The sequence below is a fragment of the Colletotrichum lupini genome, chromosome 10, assembly GCF_023278565.1.
Source record: "Colletotrichum lupini chromosome 10, complete sequence".
Taxonomy (NCBI): domain Eukaryota; kingdom Fungi; phylum Ascomycota; class Sordariomycetes; order Glomerellales; family Glomerellaceae; genus Colletotrichum; species Colletotrichum lupini.
The window spans coordinates 2407415-2426950 of NC_064673.1; the positions used below are offsets into that span (position 1 = coordinate 2407415).

The 19536-nt window shown below is 46.2% G+C and overlaps 5 protein-coding genes across 5 annotated transcripts; 3 read left to right on the forward strand and 2 right to left on the reverse strand.

Annotated features, from left to right (window-relative positions):
- Window positions 1-3214: 3214 nt before the first annotated feature.
- Window positions 3215-6019, forward strand: CLUP02_17885 (uncharacterized protein; the record flags this gene model as incomplete). Its single annotated transcript, XM_049296789.1, has 1 exon — window positions 3215-6019. The coding sequence occupies one exon, from the start codon at window positions 3215-3217 to the stop codon at window positions 6017-6019; it is 2805 nt and encodes a 934-aa protein (XP_049138013.1).
- A 37-nt stretch (window positions 6020-6056) lies between these two features.
- On the reverse strand, window positions 6057-13381 carry CLUP02_17886 (serine/threonine protein kinase; the record flags this gene model as incomplete). The annotated part of the gene is made up of 19 exons (XM_049296790.1): window positions 6057-6149; window positions 6204-6296; window positions 6390-6624; window positions 6706-6978; window positions 7128-7844; window positions 7911-8640; window positions 8730-8923; window positions 9003-9029; window positions 9091-9231; window positions 9263-9290; window positions 9345-9353; window positions 9415-9421; window positions 9473-9564; window positions 9642-10776; window positions 10847-11529; window positions 11596-11893; window positions 11948-12233; window positions 12292-13042; window positions 13114-13381. 19 exons carry the CDS (start codon window positions 13379-13381, stop codon window positions 6057-6059), a joined length of 6060 nt encoding a protein of 2019 aa, XP_049138014.1.
- Window positions 13382-13829: 448 nt separating this feature from the next.
- On the forward strand, window positions 13830-16719 carry CLUP02_17887 (uncharacterized protein; the record flags this gene model as incomplete). Its single annotated transcript, XM_049296791.1, has 5 exons — window positions 13830-14066; window positions 14167-14836; window positions 14921-15440; window positions 15645-15692; window positions 15765-16719. The coding sequence occupies 5 exons, from the start codon at window positions 13830-13832 to the stop codon at window positions 16717-16719; spliced, it is 2430 nt and encodes an 809-aa protein (XP_049138015.1).
- A 59-nt stretch (window positions 16720-16778) lies between these two features.
- Window positions 16779-17916, reverse strand: CLUP02_17888 (uncharacterized protein; the record flags this gene model as incomplete). The annotated part of the gene is made up of 7 exons (XM_049296792.1): window positions 16779-16893; window positions 16959-17103; window positions 17203-17277; window positions 17344-17551; window positions 17647-17691; window positions 17746-17802; window positions 17866-17916. 7 exons carry the CDS (start codon window positions 17914-17916, stop codon window positions 16779-16781), a joined length of 696 nt encoding a protein of 231 aa, XP_049138016.1.
- Window positions 17917-17951: 35 nt separating this feature from the next.
- On the forward strand, window positions 17952-18806 carry CLUP02_17889 (uncharacterized protein; the record flags this gene model as incomplete). The annotated part of the gene is made up of 1 exon (XM_049296793.1): window positions 17952-18806. The coding sequence occupies one exon, from the start codon at window positions 17952-17954 to the stop codon at window positions 18804-18806; it is 855 nt and encodes a 284-aa protein (XP_049138017.1).
- Between the last annotated feature and the right edge of the window lie 730 nt (window positions 18807-19536).

Here is a 19536-nt window from a genome sequence, read left to right on the forward strand (position 1 = left end):
GATTTCGTGCGGTTTTTATAATTATAACTACGCTAGTAATACCCCTTATTTATAAAGGAATTTATTAATTACTTTTATAATTCTTAGGCTTATGCTTATAAACTATTTATTTAGCTAATAATTAAGGTCGTTTGCGATCTTATAAAATAGGAATTACCCCTATAGCCCCTTTTTTTTATAAACCTTAGTTAAATAGATTAATATTACGTTAATTTACTTATTATTAGGCTAATTTATAATTTTATATATTTACGTCCCTTAATAATCCGGGTTAATATTTACTTATTTATAAAGGATTAGGATTCTATTTAAAATCGGGTTTTATTATTTTTTTTTTTACTTTAACTTATTAAGGGTCGTACCCTAGCTTATTTTCGTATTAATAATTATTAGTATATTTAATTCTAATAAAAATATATTTAATCCGCGCGCTAATTATAATAAATCCGTACTTTTATTACTTAATAAATTTATTAAGGTCTAAGAAATTCTTATTTCTTCTTACTATCTCGCTACTACTCTCGTTTTTATTATTTTTAATAATTATTATTACTTTTTTAAATTACTAATTATTATATTTATTAAGATTCTCTTTTTTATTTAATATAAAAAATAAATTTTAATAATTCCTTTTTTTAATAGTAATAATAAACGTTTATATTATTATAAAAAGATATAATAATTAGTTTTAAGATCTTTACTAATTACTAATTTTTATTATTTTATATACTTCTAGCTTCTTAAGCCTCGTACTCTTTATAATCTCTAAATAGCTTCCTTTTTTAACTTACCTTTTTTAAGGTAATATTTTATAAAAATAGTTAAAAATAAATACTAAGTAGCTCGTAAAAGAGCTAAATATATTATTAAGTACGGTTAATGAGGTTAAGCCCTCTTTTTTATAAAATTGCGTGCTTTAAGGACTTATTAAAAATATTACTTATTACTCGTACTTAGTAGGGGTAGATATTTTAAAAATCTTTTCTTTTATAACTTCTTAATACCCTATTTTATATTTTTTAAATAGTCTTTTTTATAACTTAATTATAATTAAATAATTATTACTTATTAACTTTTTTTTTATTACTTAGTTAATTTTTTAAAATTAATAATCTCGTATTAAGAGCTAATATAAAAAGAAGCCCTTTAATAGCGTTCTAAAGGATTCTTTTCTTTTTCCCTTAGATTTTCGTTTTTTTAGCTTTTTTTTAAACTAATAATAACTATAATAAGAAGTTATAAGACTATTTTAAAGTAGCTACTTTTTTTTTAAGTTAATTTCTAAGATTTATAATACTCTTAACTTAATATTATTAAGACTTCTAAATCCCCTCTTCCCTTATTAAACCGTCCCCTATATTATATTTTTAAATAATATTTAAAAAGTAATTAAGGGGGTTATAAAGAGATTATTTAAATTATAAGTTTTAAAGTTATATTTATAAAATCCTTATAATATTAAGACTTTTTATATACTATAAATGTCTTAGTTTTATAACTCTTATATAGGTTTTTATTATACTTATCAAGAATATTTACGTTTAGAAATCTTTTTTTTCAATTATATAGTACTTTTTTATATTATATTATTAAGCTCGTCCGTTATATTAATTAATTAGGTAAGTAGTTATTACGTAAGTATTTTTTTTTACCGATTTAACTAGTTAATTTCTAATTACGGGCTAGTTATAAAAAAGTTATTTAATAAAAAAGCTATTTAAAGTAATAGTAAAAAGCTAGTTACTTAAGTAGTTTTATTAATTAACGTAATTTAATATAATAGATATTAACCTCTCGTAAATAATAAAAAATTATAATTATTTAATTCCGTATAATATTTAAAAATTACTCCCTTTTTTATTTATTTCTATAAGGTTAATTAGTATAAATCTCTTATTCTATATAGTATTAAAAAGTTATTTTTTTATATAGCGAAATACCTTACTAATTTATAATAATAAAATTTAATTATTAATTAGTATTAGTATTTTTATAATAGAGTAATTAGTTCGAACTATAAGTTAATAAAGAGATTAATTAAACTATATAAATATTTATATAGTAGGTATAAAAAAGAGGTTCTAACTGCAGGTTAGGCTGGCTACGATAATCGTAAATAGGGCCCCTAATTGGCCCCTGCGTAGTCGGCTGTATGCCGCGGTCGAATTAGACTTCTAATCCGACAGAGACACTTAGATGGTCCTGTTTCGCGAAGCGTTCCGGCGAAACTCAATGAACACAGCTTCAGCTTAATTTACCTGTTATAATAAAAGCTCGATTACAAGATGTGGTTCGTACCCTTAGCCTCACAAACAAGCTCCATGTGCGCAGGGGCCTCTTTATTTCTTTCTTCAGAGAAAAGCTTCGTCGCTTCACACAAGGCCCGACGACGACATTATTATAGGTCCAAAGTATAGTTTCACCTTGCATCTTATTCAAGAGTTCCCAAATTTAATCATGCCCTTCGGGTACCTGGTCCTTTCAAAGCAGACAGTCCAAGGAGTGGGACTCCGTTGGCAAGCGTGAGGTCATTCCAGAAGAAGTTTTGAGAGTCACACTTTGTACCTCTACAGGCAAAGCTCAAGTAAACTAGAGCAGACACGGGCTTCCAGAAAGTGGGTATCGGCTGAGAGGTTGAAATACTATTTGCCCTGGCCCACAGAGGCTGTCACGGAATCGCACTTGATGCTCGTTGAGCATGGCCTCTATTCAAAGTATTGTTTTTGATAACTGGCGACGTGTGGATTCCGGTCTCGGAAGTTTTAGATGAAAGGCAGCACTATTGAGGTTCTGATTCCGTAGCTGGGGCAAACAATACCCATCGCTGGTTGGGAAAAAGGTGCACGGCGAGAGGGTTCCAGATTCGTGATCTCATTGTCATCGTGAATTATGTAAGCAATATGCATGACTAAGGAAGGTCGCCCGATGGCCCAGCGGCGGCCGCTATAGAGACTTCCCTACGGGCGCTAAATCGCTAAAACGGACTTCAACGGCGCTGGAGGCAACAGCATTGGCCAGGCGGCAACGGACCCGCCTTGCAGAGCTTGCGACACGCTGTGACACCTCATTGTCGACATCGGCCGAGATTTGACGTTGCACCTACAACTACAGCCGCAACTCAATCATCATCATCACCTGCTCTTCTCCCTCCAAACCCCAGAGAAGGCGAAGAACACCTATCATACATGCGTACGATACAACTACACTCGCTACGATGCCTCTCAACCATCGGCTTGGACAGGCTCTCACAGAGGCTCGATCCAAAGCTCGATCAGTATACCATCTACTGCGTGACCGCGGCGTCAACGACGAGGCACGCGTAGCTGTCAGAAAACTTCTTGGTACTCTCCATAGTCTTTGGTTATTGTTTGAAGACTTCGCAGAACAAGACACTTCGCCAGCGTGCCCAGACCACACCCTTTTTGACGACTTGAGCGATCTTCTTGATGACCCCAGCCTCGCGTGGTCAGCAAGCTCGGCAAGACCAAGAAGCGAGGCTCCTTCTCTCTCAGCATTTACCTCGAGTATCTACAGAATTCAGTGTCAGCTCGATTCTCTTGTGCGTTGCGACTCTTGGGCCGCCTTGCTCGTGCGCTTGTCGACGGACGGTTACCGCAAAGACGTTCTCAGCCAACACCTGGATCATACAGTCGAACTCATACCCAAACCCACAGAGATCGATAGCGACAGGTGTATTGCCATACTTCTGAATGCCGAATTTGACAAACAATTGACTGAATGCTTTGTACACCGGCAATATGTTGCTGAGAGAGACGTCAAGTGCCCCGAATATGGTGCGGCAGCAAAGCTTCTACCCGATTTGGCCCGCCAACGATACACCGATTACAAGACACCTCTGCACGTGCTTTTTCACTCAAGGAAGTCGTCGCACTTTCTTCAATGGCTATTGGAATACGCCAGGCAGGAATGGCCGGAGCAGTTCAACCTTAGCTCCGGTGCCCTCTCGATGACACCTCTGAATCTGCTGATGTCGAGACTCGAGGATGACTCGGTCACTCCTTTCCACGTTGCTGCGTCATTGGGGCTTCCACGGCTCTGTGAGCAACTTTTGTTATGGGGAGTGGACGTCAATAAGCCGAGCTCTATGGGCACCCCTCTTTACTGTGCATTGCTCGGTCCAACGGCCCTGTTAGGACGCTCTGCAGACCCCTCACAACTAGTGTCTGACTGCAAGCCTACCGATTCTCAGGAGGAGACTATAAAAGTCCTCTTGGATTCAGGAGCGTCGTGTACTGTGGAAACAGCTGGCCCTTGCCAAGACGAAAAATTCTCACTGGCAACATTGGCATTCCTCATTTGCCAGGCGATCCGTGCTCCAAAGATCCTACTTCAACTTCTCAAGTTGGGCATTAGCCTTGATCTGAGATTCGTACAGCTCTTCCATGGCAAAGATTCTCTTCTACAATACTGGCCATCGCCTCTCAAGCCACCGACGCGTTCGTTTTTGGAGGGAATGCTTCCCGCGATCCTTGACAGAGCCATTCCCGAATACGACAGCTACAATGATATATCACTATTGGCCACAGGTATCTATGAGATCCTAGACCATTTTGATTTGGCTCGTCCTTCTAGTATTGCCAGGTCCCGACCTCTTGATGTCTCCGACACCTTGTACGAAGAACTTGTCAGAGAAGCAGTTCAGGATGGCGAGACGGCAGTTGTGAGAAGGCTTATCTTGGATCCTCGTTGGAATCCAAATGCATTGATGGCGCCCCAGAGAGCACTATCCGGCGCATCATCAGAAGATGAATTTGCTATGGACGAGCCTCGAGATGGAACTACAATCCTACACTACGCGGCCGAGACCGACGAAATAGCTCTACTGGCTGCTATCTTGACATCGGGGGAAGATGTCAATGTCCATGTTCGCAACCATAAAGACCAGACACCCCTGATGCTGTCAGAGTCGCCCGAGGTCTTTAGGCTTCTCTTGGACCATGGAGCAAGAACCACAGACACCGATGAAAGTGGACGTAACGTTTGGCACTTCGCAGCCGCCAATTCAGACATCGAGCTACTGGAATGCCTTCAAGAGTACGACAAGCACAAAGACCACAACCTGAGGGCGGTAATGAATGATGGTCAGACCCCCATTGCCGAAGCCGTCCTCTATCCCTTCAGCTCCATGAGGAAAGGGCAAAAATTAACGCCCGCAGCTTTAAAAGGGGCGATTCACATGCTGGAAATTTGCAGGCCAAATCTCGCCTACCTCAAAAGCCCGGAACCTCTCGTTCTTCTGGCTGTCGAATGTGGCTCGGCGGAGCTACTCCGCAGCTTGATTGACTTCGGCGCGGACCCCTTCGAAGTTGATGGAGAATCTCGGAATGCCCTACACTACCTCAACGTGTCGGCTACAAACCCTCTGATTGATATTCTTTTGAACTTGGACTTTGAAACCATCCTCAATGTCCAAGGACTGTCTCCGGCGGAAACAATCTTCCAGGTTTTCAACGACAGGGCCCTGTTTGGCCCCACGTCCGCCACTCACCCCGCCAGCTTTTGCGCGCTAGATGCTGGCGTATACAGCCGCCTGCTTGACTACAAGGATATTCTTGCCAGCCGCGATGATTCCGATATGGGGCTGTGGGAGCGGTTTTCTCGCAATGTGTTTGCAACAGATGCTCCCAGATGGCCAGCAGAACTGACTAACTCTGCGCAATCATCACTGCAAATTGCTGTGGAATGCTTGATCAAGAAAGGAGCCTTGGCCAAGTACGAAGAGGAACGTGGACGGTGCGGTATCATTCCAATCTTCTCGAGGTGGACAGAGATTTCTGGCACCAAAGGACGGTTGCCCAAGTGGCTGGGATCAATACTATTGCCAATTCTCGAAGTCACGACGAAGATAGACGAAGTGAGAGAATCGCCAGGTGTGGTCGAATTCATCACACGGGCCACTGAGCTGGAAAATCACGAAATTGCCCAACACTATTTGAACACGGGGGATCATGAAACGGCCCAATACTATTTGGATTTAGGGGATATGGTTCCCGAGTGATGCCATGCTCAGGAAATAGCTCAGGTGTTCCCTGACATTATGCGAAGCCAAAGCAGGACCGAGAAGGCTTCGGACTACTCAAGGAGTAGGAGGAAATAGTCAGAGCGGTGGTCAGAATGTAGGATACGAACTTTCAGGGATTAAAGCCCGTATGTGGCAGTTTTGGCTTTTGGAAAGTCTGGACTGGATCTTGAAGTTTCTGCATTTTGTGCGATGGCAATGGCAGGGACGAGCGGTGAGGACCGCGGTCCTCGGCGTGGACGAAGAGAGCAACGAGCTCTTCAAAGACGGCGATCCATCATCTGAGGGATGAGCATTAGCGTAACATGCATAGCCGAGCGTCTCTCTTGCCATACCTTGTTTTCAATACCAAGATGGTTTCAACAACAGCCGTATTCTTCGAGTAAGCTGCGCGAAGGCAGACAACTGTGAGACTGGCGACAGAACAGGGCTCCCCTGATGGGATACCTGGTTTTTGCCGCCTTCCATTCTTTCCCAAATCATAGTGCGGTGAACATATATGGCTAGAACTGCTTCCTTCATCGCCATCTTCCCCCCAGGTAGGGTAGCCGGCATCGCCATGGTCAGAACGGCAGCGGGCAGCTCTCGCGGATATACCTGTGACTGAATTCAACAAACAACAAGGCGAAGACGAGAAAAAAAGAGTTCACCACCGGTACGGCTACATCTCTTGGCGATTGTTATGGTGCTCATGCTGGGATTCGAACTCGGGGACTCTCGCTAAAACTGTCGTCGAGTAGGCTGGTTGGCGTAAATCTGATTGTCGATCATTAACCGTTCCACCACCCAGACAGTTTGACTTGACCAACCGGCCTAGGAAGGCGTCTGCTGTGCTGGTGACGAGAATTGGATTGAGGGGCGGAATATAGGTTCGTGGCTTGCTTTCGTGGGTGTATACTGGATGAATAAGGATGCGTGGGAGAGTGCATGATTCATTGCTGAGATGAAATTTTCAAGCAGCATCGCCGTCATTACGATCAGTCAACAGAAACAAAGCATCGAAGTCCGGCTTAGCAGAGTTACACCTATAGCCATGCCCTAAAAGATAGAAGACATGTTGCTATTAGTTGCTATACCCTAAGATCACCTAAGAATACCGCTCTGACTTCCCTTGTTGAATGCAATCTGCTCTCCTCTGACCTCCGCAACGCCAACTCTTTCATATATCTCGCAGAGCCCGTCAACAGCAACAGAGTGCACGACTATTATGTAATGTGACTGTTGAGGGTCGCCTTGTAAATCCTTTCTCCTCGCCACAATGACACATTTGAGGTTCGAGAGCCTCCTGTCTGGATTGTCGAGCTCCAGCTTGAGGCTATCACAGCCCCGAAAGTCCCATACAGGCCCCTTGATCTCACATACCCCCTCTTTCTCGCCCCTCTCCTTCATGCTCTGAGATGACCAAGTCCTAAACGGCGAGATTATGTCCGCCTCCCAAGAATACTTGTTGAAGGGAACATTCAAGTATTTGATCTCGCCGTCATAAGCCATCCATGACCATGATGGAACATAAACTCCTCTGAGCAGTTCCGACTCGATACGATTCAGAGACCGGCTGGCCTTTTTCCACAGTAGACATCGATGGAAGAAAGTATCAAAAACTCCATGAGAGCCGACAGTTCTGAAGGTGCGGATGAGACGTGCTTCAAGCCCGCGGATGGCAACTGGCCTATCACCAATGGAGCTGAGTGCCAAACCCGAGTACTTCTGATAGAGATCCTGATAAAGCTCAATCTTCATTCCGCGAACGTAGGTGTCGATGGAGTGTGGAAAGTCCGAATCTCCCAGGAACGAGGCTTTCCGGCTGATACATCGAAAAGTCAGTCAAGCGAGTCTAGCTAAAAACATTGGCAGACCCGTCTAGACTCACTTTCTCATTTTCGTCATTGTTTCACACCTTATGCCTCTTCCACATTCCCAGTACGTCTGCTTTTCCGAGAAATATATTGTGCGGCGGGATAGAGCTCGTTCTTGAAGGATCCAAGCCCGCTTGTTCAACTCCCCCTGTTCTACATCACGCCCAAAGTCATCGATAGATTCGCAGATGTAGTAGGAGCCCCTGTCGGATGCTAACGCAACACATTGTCGCCATGGTCGAGGTTTCAAGAAGCCGTCCTCGGTACCGCTTGCGCAGCTAGCTGCAAAAGTTGCATAGGCCGAGCTGTACACCTGTTCCATGAGAAGAGACTCCATCTTCCAGTCTTCAGGGTCATCCTGAACTATGTAAAGCGCATCGATCCAGAGGTACCCAATACCGAGGTTCCGTGTGACGTTGATAGCATCTTGGAATGTTTGGGGGAGCTCCGTCAACTTAATCCCCTCTTTGAAGCTTTCAAGATTCTCTTTCAAGGTGCAAAATTTCTTGTGTTGGTCCGGAGACCCCCATGGATGCGATAGGGCAAGATATTTTCCTGATCTCGTTTGCCCACGGTCTGCGCAAAGCAAGCGGCAATGTTCGGCTCCCTTGGATCCGACGTCAATGACTCTGGTTGGAAGGAAGGTGGTGTCGGATACTGGGATACAGTCATGCGTACCGTCGCAGACCCTTATCCACGTCGATAATGCTGCGATATGTGCTTGACTACCGGCAGCCGGAAGCACTGGCATCCCCATCTATGCACCAAAAAAAGGTTTTCCTTACATACAGAGTCAGCACGAGATAAATGGATGGAACTAATGTCGTTCTTACCTGGCAAGCTGTACAAGACTGCAACTGGCCGTCCAGGCTTCACACTTGATGTCAAATAGCTGCTGAACTTTTCAAACCGAATCTCCCCATAGCTCTTGGATATCATGGATTCAAGTGAAAAGAACTGGAGACGACAGAGGCCACAGACTTCCAAATTGTTTGCCAGTGCTCCGAGGTTATCAGAAAAAGAGAATCTTTGTGACCAGAGCCGCTGTTGGAGGTCTTTGCATCGAGGACAAAGGGTGCTAGTTATATTTCTTAGTGGAAGCTGACGAGAAATTTCGATCTCCTTCGACAGCGCTTATGCTGTGTTGACATCTGGGCTACACTCCCACTCATCATCAAGCTAAGAAACCATTACTGGTCAAAATTTGTAGCTCTTCTCGAAATAGCAAGAAGCTTACCGGCTAGACAGAGTTGCATTGTCAGGACATAAAAGCCAGGCCGCCAGACATCAGATTTGTAGGTAAATCTTTCAACCTTGAGGGTCAAGACATATCGTCTGCTCATCAGTGACTATTAGTGAAGGTCACATCTTGGTGGTGGCTGAAAACGTACCAACTAGATGAGATGTTAGCTCTCCACATCGATATTTGAAGGTTATTAGAGCATAACCAATACCATCTATGCCGTGTAAGGAAGTGGTTAGCCAAGATCACGCAGACTTATACCACTCGAGGCAGACGTACGTACTGTCGATATCAGTGTGAAATATTGCATAAGGTGGGATGCGGGACTTTTACATCGTCAGGATGGCCCAGGCCACTATCATCTGCACCCGCCAAGCCATCATCAATGGCTACCAAGGAACTGTTTATTGGAGGAGAACGAGATCCTAGGGAAGTTACTCTTCACCTCATGCATTAACGCCGCGTCGACCCCTTATACCTAATTGAGGCATATTCAAGGTACCTCCGCGTTGTCCCAGTCCTCCTGGAGAGCTCGCTTGCCAATTCATCCAAGCAATTCTGGGCGGTTTCCCTGAAGCATCTTTCACGATGCCAGCCAGTGTTTCGTACATTTCAATAGAAGTCGCTCGATAACGAAGGTCGTCGGCGGTATCGCCTTGTAAGCTGCTGTTGGCGTCCGATCGAACAATGCTCGGGGTATCTGGGCCATCTGTCGCATGTAGAGTGGCGCTGCCTTGGGCACTGTCGCTTCCAGACGACTCTTTCCTCATCAGCTTGCTTACCTCTATGACTAGCAATCGTGTGCAAATGAGATCCAGCAACTTTCGAATTGCAGTGTTCGGCGGGCATCTTGGGTCCCTTCTGATCCAATCCATCCACTTCTGAACACCAGGTTTAATGCTAGCCGCTCCGGTCACACCAGATCCATGTACATCGAAGAATTGCCGTGTCCTGTTCACGGGATGCGCTATGTCATCTCCAAATCGAAGCAGTGCCCCCTTTCCATAAAGAAGCCAAATCAGGAACTCCAAATAAATACAGCCGATGAACCAAACGTCATAACGTCGCGATCGTGGTAGCTTCTTAGTTAGCAGCAGTACGGCTTCAGGTGGCTCGTACATAACCGTTCCGTTCATCGTGCGTGTAGCTTCGTTACGCATCTCCGTCACTAAGATGTGAACTTTAGCCAGACCAACATCCGCAATGACGAGAAACGGCTGAGAAAACGGGTCGGAGCTCCTAGTGTTCTCAAAGCAAAGGATATTCTCTGGCTTCAGGTCCCCATGTCGACACGCGGAGTCCTTTGTCGAATGAAGCTTGTTAATCGCACTAGCCAGGCCACAGAGTTGATCAAGAGCCCAGCCAACAAAATCTGCATCTAGCTTACGAGGAGGTTCTCTTCCCCAGTAGTCTCGGAGGTTACCACCTACGGCCCACGGGAAAATAATAAAGTACCGATCACCCCTTTTGTAGTAAGCGATTGCCTTGATGAGGTGCGGATGCTTCATTTCACGGATCATTTCTAGAACTCCTGCCTCAGCCTCGGCTGCGGCATGGTACTCTGCATCATTCATGCTGACATTTCTCAGCTCTTTCACTGCTACAATGGGATGTCCATTTGTGTCGACTGACAGGCGCTGTATCATGTAAGTGTCGCATCCATGAAGCCCTGGGCAATGCGTTGGTCGTGGGTTTGTGTGCGCTTACAAGTTTTGAGCTCTTCTCGAAATGAGACTGATGAATAGACCACTTTCCCACCGTGCTGAAGTGACTTTCTCTGTATCCACCAGGTTGCTCTAAGAACGGCATTCGGTGTTCCTTTCGGAAGGAGTATCTGAATTGATGTTCGTTCAAGACCGGTGCAAGAAATTGCCATTGGTTGTCACAAAAGAGATACGGCGAAATAACGAATGCCCAAAACTTGTCGGCAAAAACCCTCTTGGTGATCTCAGAATGGCCAGGTTCAGCGGATCGGGTTTTCACTTGCTTGCTTTTATCGACGAAGAGAGGTAGAATAGAGTCGACAAAATTGTGCTCGTAGAACAAGTCAATCCGTTCCGGGCGACTAAGGCAGGCAAGAACCGCGAAAACTCTCCTGGCCCCGGGCTTTCCACAAACGAAGGAGGCGATCTTTGATATCGTCTCTGGAGATTTGTTCGTTTGATATGATAGGGTGTCTTTGACCAACTGCGTAGTTACCTTCTCTTCCAAGAAGGAGTACGGAAGAAAGGTGTTGCCTCCGCATGTTCCTGCAGGAAGCTGTCTCGAGACTAATTGGCCCTGAAAGTTAGCTCCGTCGGGAATTCTGGAATCATGAAGGTGGCTCGAGCCTATGTCAGGCTCAGCGCTGGACGGTGTCATTTCTAGCACGGGTTCCGGATCCCAAGGAACTGCCCAACGTCATCAGCAGAAGGTACTATCGAAAATGTCTAGGCAGGAGGTTGTGGAAAGCTTACCTTCCGGGTTTTGGTCCTGAAAAACCAAGTCTGGCATTCCTTCAGCATCAATTCTAGTGTCTTCTGAGCCAGGGGAATCCCCCCACTGATTGCTACTTCCCGCTTTCGAGCTCACGGCGAAGTAATCAGCGGCAAGGTGCTCCGATTGAATGCCAAGATATTCACGCTCTTTGCTCGCCATGTCTGGCCACGGCACTGAATACAAAGCAAATGAGTGAATATGTTCTGCAACATGACTTAACATAGCTTCAGGGTCGACTTCAGGATCGCCTGCTGAGCTTTCGGGACATAAGGGACACTAAGGGCGTTAAAACTTTTATTTCACTAGAACGAGAGGCCCATGTTTGCTTACTTGTTCAAGATGTAGCGGCGCGTTAGATGCTGACATTGAAACAACTGCCTCGATCTGGTCTGCGGAGATGTCATTGGCGTGCTCTCTCAGAAGATGTTCAACGTAAAGTTGCTCAACGTCGAATCTCTTGGGCTCAAGACACGCCGAGCATAGCCAATATTGCCACTGATTGTGTTCTTCTGACATGTGCTTCAGCCACTCTTTTCGTGTGTCGTAGAGCTTCTCAGGACGTTCACAAGAACTCAAAACGCAGCTGTAAGGCATTATATCCTGCGTCAAATGCTTCCTGGATGTCAGTCAGTCAAGTGAGTCCCATGAATATGCCAATGCGAGTAACGACTTACTTCCAACGTAGGCCCATTCCTGTAGCAAGCGGCAAAGTCTGGAGACAGCATGGACAACGAAATATTTCTTGGCCTTCTTTGACTTTAGGTGGCTTGGGATAAACAACCTTTGAACTGATAGAGGAAGGCGCAGTCATTGAAGCTTGGCTTGTCAAGGCGAGATTGATGGGATTCTGAATCGCAGTAGGCACAGAACTTGCAGCAATTGTAGCAGCAGCAAAATGAGAAAGTATGTGCGGTGACTGTGCCGCGCCTTCGGTCGTCGGTAAGTTGACGGCGTTGCCTACTTCCTGGCAGGTGCTGGGCTGACGTATTTGCAAACCCCTTACTTGTCTTTCATCGGTCGTGAAGTCATCACGCTCTTTCCCACGCTTTACACCTCGTCTCCTCGCGAAAAGGAAGCGATGACGCCTTCTTGTGTTAGACTCTATCAGCCTTTTTTGGACCTCGTTAAGTCGGTATGATGCATATTCGGGGTATCTTGTTGAGCCATTTTCTCGCTCTGACTTCGTAGCCCAGACGCTAATTAGGAAGCCGAGATGATCCCTCAGTTCATCATAGATATCTGATACATAAGAGCCGTCTGCTCTATCACGGTGAGCCTGAGCGCCGGAACGTCGGATCGCGATCGAAATTCGAACAAGCTTTGTAATGATTGCTTCGGTGTCGGCGAATATTTCGGTCAAGGCCGGCTCTTTCTCGTCACTGGAGCTATCGGCATATTTATCGTCCACATAATCACTGTGACCAACTACTCAGAAGTTAGCAAGTGGAATAGAAAACCAGCGGAGATTGTTCAGGCTCAGGCATAGCCGTAGGTACCTGTCTGTAGACACCGGCGTGTCAATGCCTCAAGAAGCCCCAAAAGATCTATTACAACACTCCGAACAGTTTCCTTCTCGGAGAGTTGTTCGTCAAGTGAAGCATGTGCTCTGGCGAGTGCGCCTGAGCCAGCTGCCCAAAGGTTGAAATCAGCTAGTCGTTTCCTTGCCCACTCATCCGTCATTAGCGCTGGCTGAGCAACACACTCTTGCAATCGCTCGCGACAACTCAGACTAGCCTCATAGATGGAGCTATATGCTAAGGCCATTGCTTCAGCTCATATTCTAGCCACAGCGCGCGACCATATGCACTGATGCGAATGAGATTTGGTGTATCGACGAGAGTTGAATGTCGCCTTGTTGGTTTTGTCAGCTGACATGGGACAGAAAGAACCCCTCCCCCTCCCCCTCTTCTGACTGCAAGATGTTGCAATTGGCTCTCTCAACACGGCGTCTCGTTCTCCCGGGACAGCATTCAATCAATCTGTAGGCAACCTAACCAGGCTGACCTATCAACATCATCTTTCGCCGCAAGAATCATCTTAGTCAGATTCATCACTAGGTCCTGCCCGCCAATACCCACACCAGCAATTTTCCCGAATTGCATCTGATCAGGCTGGCTCGGTTTGGACCCCTCAACCGTCCAGTGCGCACTTTCATCGATCGGAAGCGATTATCGCTGCCACAGCTGGCTTTCTTTTTGACCAGCTACCTCAGATGTCGACTATTCCAGAGTACCCAGGGGTTCAGCTCGTTCAGCAGTCGTTCCCAAGGGTCTCGGCTCTATTGGTGAAGTATGCCAGTCGGAAGATCAACACTAAGCTGGCAGCGCTGGGGGCTCATCTATGCGCCTTCGCGGAGGAGACGTCTTCCTTTTCTGACGGCATCAAGAGAGCCCTGGAGAGAGATCGGAGAATCGACAGGCTCTTGTCTCAAGTCGAGCAAGTTATCTGTGTAAGTTCATCTCATCATTCTTCACGCGTTCCGCATTAAACCTACCTTTGATGAGCTCTCCGAACATTTGATCTAAATTCTCAGACTGACACGATGATAGTTCCAAGACACATCTGTACAAACTATCGCCAAGTATCCTACGCTTCGAAAGGTTGCTGCTGCGCAGTCTTTCGTAGAAGACACAGAAGCTGGCGGTGTATCCGGCCTTTTTGGCCTTGATACCTTCTTCTGGGGAGACAATAGCCAGGCAAGTTCATCGCTCGCGACAAACATCAAGAAAGCAGTCTCAAAGCGAAGGATTGATTACGACTCACTTTTCGAAATTTTGGACCTGTGTTCCGAGATAACAGCAAAAGATGACCTGGTTGAATCGACTGATCTTGACGCAAATTCGAGATATGAGGATGTATCAGATTACACCAAACGTGCAAAAGAAGTTCGAAAGATTCTCGCCAACCACGCACTATGCAGTTGCACAGATGCAGAAAATCCAGCAAACACCAGACACCGGGCACGGCTGAGACTGAAGCCCGTTTACTCGGCAGATGATCACCATCAGCTGCGGTTCGATATGCTATTTTCTGCCACCCTAAACCCTCTCCAAGGAGGGACATTGAATTGGCAGGAGGTTCAAATTCTATTGTCTACCAGGAAAGCTAGCAAGGGCAAGACAATACATTTCGCAGGAGACCCCGTACCTCAGAGACAGGGAGCTGAAGAACACCATGGCCACATGAGCATACAAGACTCTAAGATCGTTGACAGCCTATGTGAGCTCATTATCGGCAACTATGGGTCTGTGTTGTATTTCAAGGTAATTCAAGAGCGGCTAACGGTCTTACTGGATCCACCAGGGCCGAGCCATCTGGGGAACTCATTTGCAGCACAAGTCGGACTGCGTCTTGGAGATATCCTGGAAAGGTTCGACATGAGGTACGGAATGAGGCCAGTACTTGCGTACACGATAGCCAAGGCAGTATGGCTCCACTATGATTCGGACTGGATGAGCGTAGCGACAAGCAGTGACGACATTTTCTTCATGGGGGAGGAAGACGACGGAGACACCAACTACTTCTGCAAGCCTTATCTCTCGACGGATATTCATACAGAATTTCAGCAGCGAGAGCCGGAATGTCGACAGGTCATCGGCATGATGCACCGTTATCCTCGCGTTCTGGCTCTCGGAATAGTCCTTGTTGAGATCGCAACAAGGCAGCATATCTATTTCGAGAGCCATCCGAGTACTTGGACGCCCAAATACGCGAACGAAGTACTCACAACATTGCGAAAGTCATTACAGAACGAGAGTTTTCAAGAAGATTGCCATTTCCCTCGTTACAAGCTAGCTGCTGCGAAGTGTCTGGACCCGATATTGTTCAAGAACGCGCCCTTCAATCCAGGGAGACCCGAAGAGAATCTTGAAGCGAGGCGCACAATACTACACGATTAAATTGTGGAGCCTTTGAGGAAGTTGATTGAGGGAACAGGCTGGGATGCCGAGTTTGACGAAATGGAACGAACGGCAATGGTTCCGAGGCACCGTGAACGTGAGCCATTGAAACATCTACCCGCAAATAGAGTCCCGAAAGCAGGCAGCGAAATGAACCCGCTGTCTTCCTTGGAAAGGTCAGTATGTACTTCCTGTAGGACACAGTTGAGACCTCGTGGCCGCCTTCAGATGCTGACGGACGCCTAAAGCTACAAGAAAAGCCGTTGGATTGAACAGGTATCTCAGCTTAACCACATGGTAAGAAAAGACAAAAAGCAAGGCACGAAGAGCAGCCGCATCAAGCTTGCCATTCTGGACACTGGATATGACACCAACGCGCCGACCTTTGACATTCCGAGCAGGTCAAAGAACATTACGTGGCACGACTTCGTATCAAATTCGATCCATCCTGTAGACACTGACGGCCACGGAACGCACCTTCTGACACTACTTTTAAAGCTGGAGGTCCAGGCTGACATCTTTGTTGCTCGCATCACTGAGAACAGCCAGTCTCTCAAAACGGCCGAAATAAACGTCGCGCAAGCAATCCACAAAGCGGCCCATGAATGGGACGTTGACTTCATTTCACTGTCATTTGGCTTTCCGCACCACGTTAAGGGTATACGAGACGCCATAAATGACGCAGTTCATCACAAAGACGGAGCGATCACAATCCTAGCGGCTGCCAACAACGACGGCTTTAACAGCTGGGAGATGTTCCCAGCAAACCTTGGTGACAAAGTCATATCGATTCGTGGCACAAACGAGGATGGGGCCTTCGACCCTAGATTTAACCCTCCAATGAGCTCGAGCGAGTCTGTATTCGGGACCCTTGGTGTCGACGTGCATTCAGATTGGATTGGTCATGAGCTAAGCCGTTCAATGTCCGGCTGCTCCGTCGCAACTCCAATTGCATTGTCAATTGCAGTGATGGTTCTTAAGTACGCATCAAACCGGACAGATCATTTCAGCCCGCAGGACTTGAGGTTACTTAAAACTCGAAGAGGCATCTTTGAGTTGTTCAAGGGTATCTCCATGACCCCTATGATCCAGTCACTAAGCCATGGTCTAACGTCTTACCAGAGATTAGCATTCCAGCTGGAAATGAGCGACATTACCTGTCTCCCTTCGAGCTTTTTAAGCTGCGTGAGGACGTTCGCCTAGCACGGTTGAAATCGGCTCTGGGTAGACATCCAGAAAGATTGGGAGCTTAGTTTGTCACATTATGCTGTTGACACCGTATTGAGCTGATATCGGAGAAGACACAACACAGTTCTATGAATACAGAAGACTGTTTCGCAGTAATCAACATGTACCATTTCAGCGCGTTCGCTGAATCTTCTGGTCTCCAGCAACGGCATCTTCACATACACAGCCGATATTAACAGTGAACATAACAGTACCGATGAGATACAGTTCTTTCAGAAGGCTGCGATGGCCACGTTTCAGTCCTAAAACCGAAGTACATGTATCTCTTAGCGCCCAGGGATCCCTCAGTCACGCCTAGCAACGTATCAGAAGGCGTACACCTCGTACACAACAAGGGGCCTAATTCCTCGTCAGGTGCGCTACCTTATCTGAGGGTCTAAGATATCAGCGTTGCTTTCCTTCACACATTTCTCAAAGCCATCAATTCGCATACCCTACCTGCTGTACTGCGCATGGCAACTGATAATTGGGAGGTTTCGATCGTTGCACCACTTTGACCCGAAAGTGGGACTTCTGCTTTGTCGAGAGATGCTGTAGTAATTACTCAAGACGCATCCCGTTGGTTGTAATGGGACCGACCTCGAAAGTTTTGGAGCATTTGACTAGCTTGTCCCAATGCAGACAGGGCGTTTAGTCTGAACTCGGCCTCGGTGTGATCGCTGGTCTGGAGTTTAGGAAGCCTGAAATCAATCCCTGACTTATGTCCGATGTCCTCTTTTGCCCCAGTACAAAGATACATCCAGATATCGTTTCCATCGGAAAGGTTCAGCCAAAGAGTCGGCACATACTACCCAGAATCTGCATCAAATTAACGGCCCATTCAATTATCTTTAAAAATCCATGCGCCATGCTATCGCCGAGTAATTTCAGTTTAATGAGTACTGTTTGATGTCGTGAATACTGTGCTTCAACGCAGCTGATTGATGCCTAATGTGAAGCCTGAAGCCATCTTCAAGAGGATCATCTCTCGAGGCAGAGAACGTGAGTGGGCGGCACAGCAAGTGCGGGGAACATGTTGCCAAAGGCCAATGGGACTGTCTATCTCACATCAAAACCAAAGCGCCTCGGATTTCGATTATGAGTCACGACTTGGCTCGAAACCGCCTTGACCAAAATATCGTCAGTTGCTCTTATCATCCAACCATCTTTCATCGTGGTTTGATTCTGAGAAGAACCCTTAAAGTACAATGGCGGAAAAGACGTACTTCCTCGCTCCCAACTTTGATTTCCCTCCCGGCAGTTCCATCCTCCTAGGCAGCCTGATCTCAGATCCCCTGACTCCTCACCGTTCGCTGGCGCAGCTCGAGAAATGGCCTGATGTCACAACAATTGTCGACAAGGAGGCCGTCATCTCTCGAGGTAAAGGGAACGGGGCCAATATCTCGCTAGGCGCCCAGATGCTTGGAGCTATAGGCGCCAAAATCGGCGGCGGTGTTGAGAAGAGCCGAGCGACGGAGTACAGAATGTCTGCGCTCAAGACAGAGTTCTTCACTCGCGACCCAGGGGAAGATGAGATCAAGAAGCTCATCGCTGAATGTCCCAGAGCGCGAAAGGTACTCATCGACGCGCCCATTTGGCGGCCTGGGAAGCTTTTTATCATCACCGGTTTGAAGATTGCTGAGGAGTTCTCAATGTCAAGCACTACGACTGGCCGACGTGAAGGTGACGTGGAGGGTACGGCGCCTGTTCTCGCTGCTGCAGGACTCAATGTTGAGGCGGGCATTGGAAGCTTTTTCGAGAGCAGTGAGGGCATGAGCCTCGAGGCGGTAGGCGATAGAATACTGGCATATCGCCTGGTAAAGATCAGTTTGAAAGGGCTGAAGAGAAAGGAACTCGAAATCGACGAATATCGATCCAATGACATTGGAAAGATGCTGGGTCACAGGGAAGATGAGATAGATGAGCAGTCTCTTACTAGCATCGAAGTTGCCGACGCCCTGGAAGATGATTTGGATAGTGATGACGATGATGAAATGGACGCTGTTGAGGTAATCACCGAAGTAGACTCTGATGAAGGTCATTTGCGTGTGGTTTCTGCCTAAATAATGACTTTGAAGGTAGATGTGGATCGTTCAATGCTGGAAGTCACATAATTTGTAATTCATAGAAGCTCCAAGATCCCGAACCTAGAGTTACCTCAGTGAGATGAAAATCAAACTAAACCTCGCAGCAGAAATGTGAGTTTGAATACCAAAGGAATAGTTGATAAGGCGGATCTGATGATGAATAGTGGAGTTAGAGCAGTTTCGGCGGGGACGGACGTCTTTTGGCATTGGGATTCGCCGCTCGGTTAATCAAAGTAGGGCGGAAACACAACTAGCAACCGTACTGTGTACGGGCTCGTCGCTTGCTTGATCGAGACTATGGCTTAATCTCTCTAATTAAGTTCATTTCTCGTTGAAACATTGCTACAATACCTCACGCTTCTCCAGGTCTCTGTCTCGTCTGATTTTTCGAGATCAATGTTGCCAGGCTCGAGTTTCCCATTTTCAGTCCTGTGTAAAGATCAAAGTTGATGAATAATAAGACATCCGGACTACCGCTGAAAAGTAATCTCATCTGGATACAAAATAAACATCCCATCGCACCTAAGACTCTGGTTCGCAGCATATCGACGTAAAACCTCGTACCTTGCCCGGAACAGTGATTGGAAAACTCTTCCCTGACAGCTCTGCTTCCGTGCAAGGGTTCCTCGACTTCTCGCAATCTCTCTATAACTTTGGCCAACACCGATATTATTAGGAAGTACCAGCGGAGAAAGTCAAAGTCTGG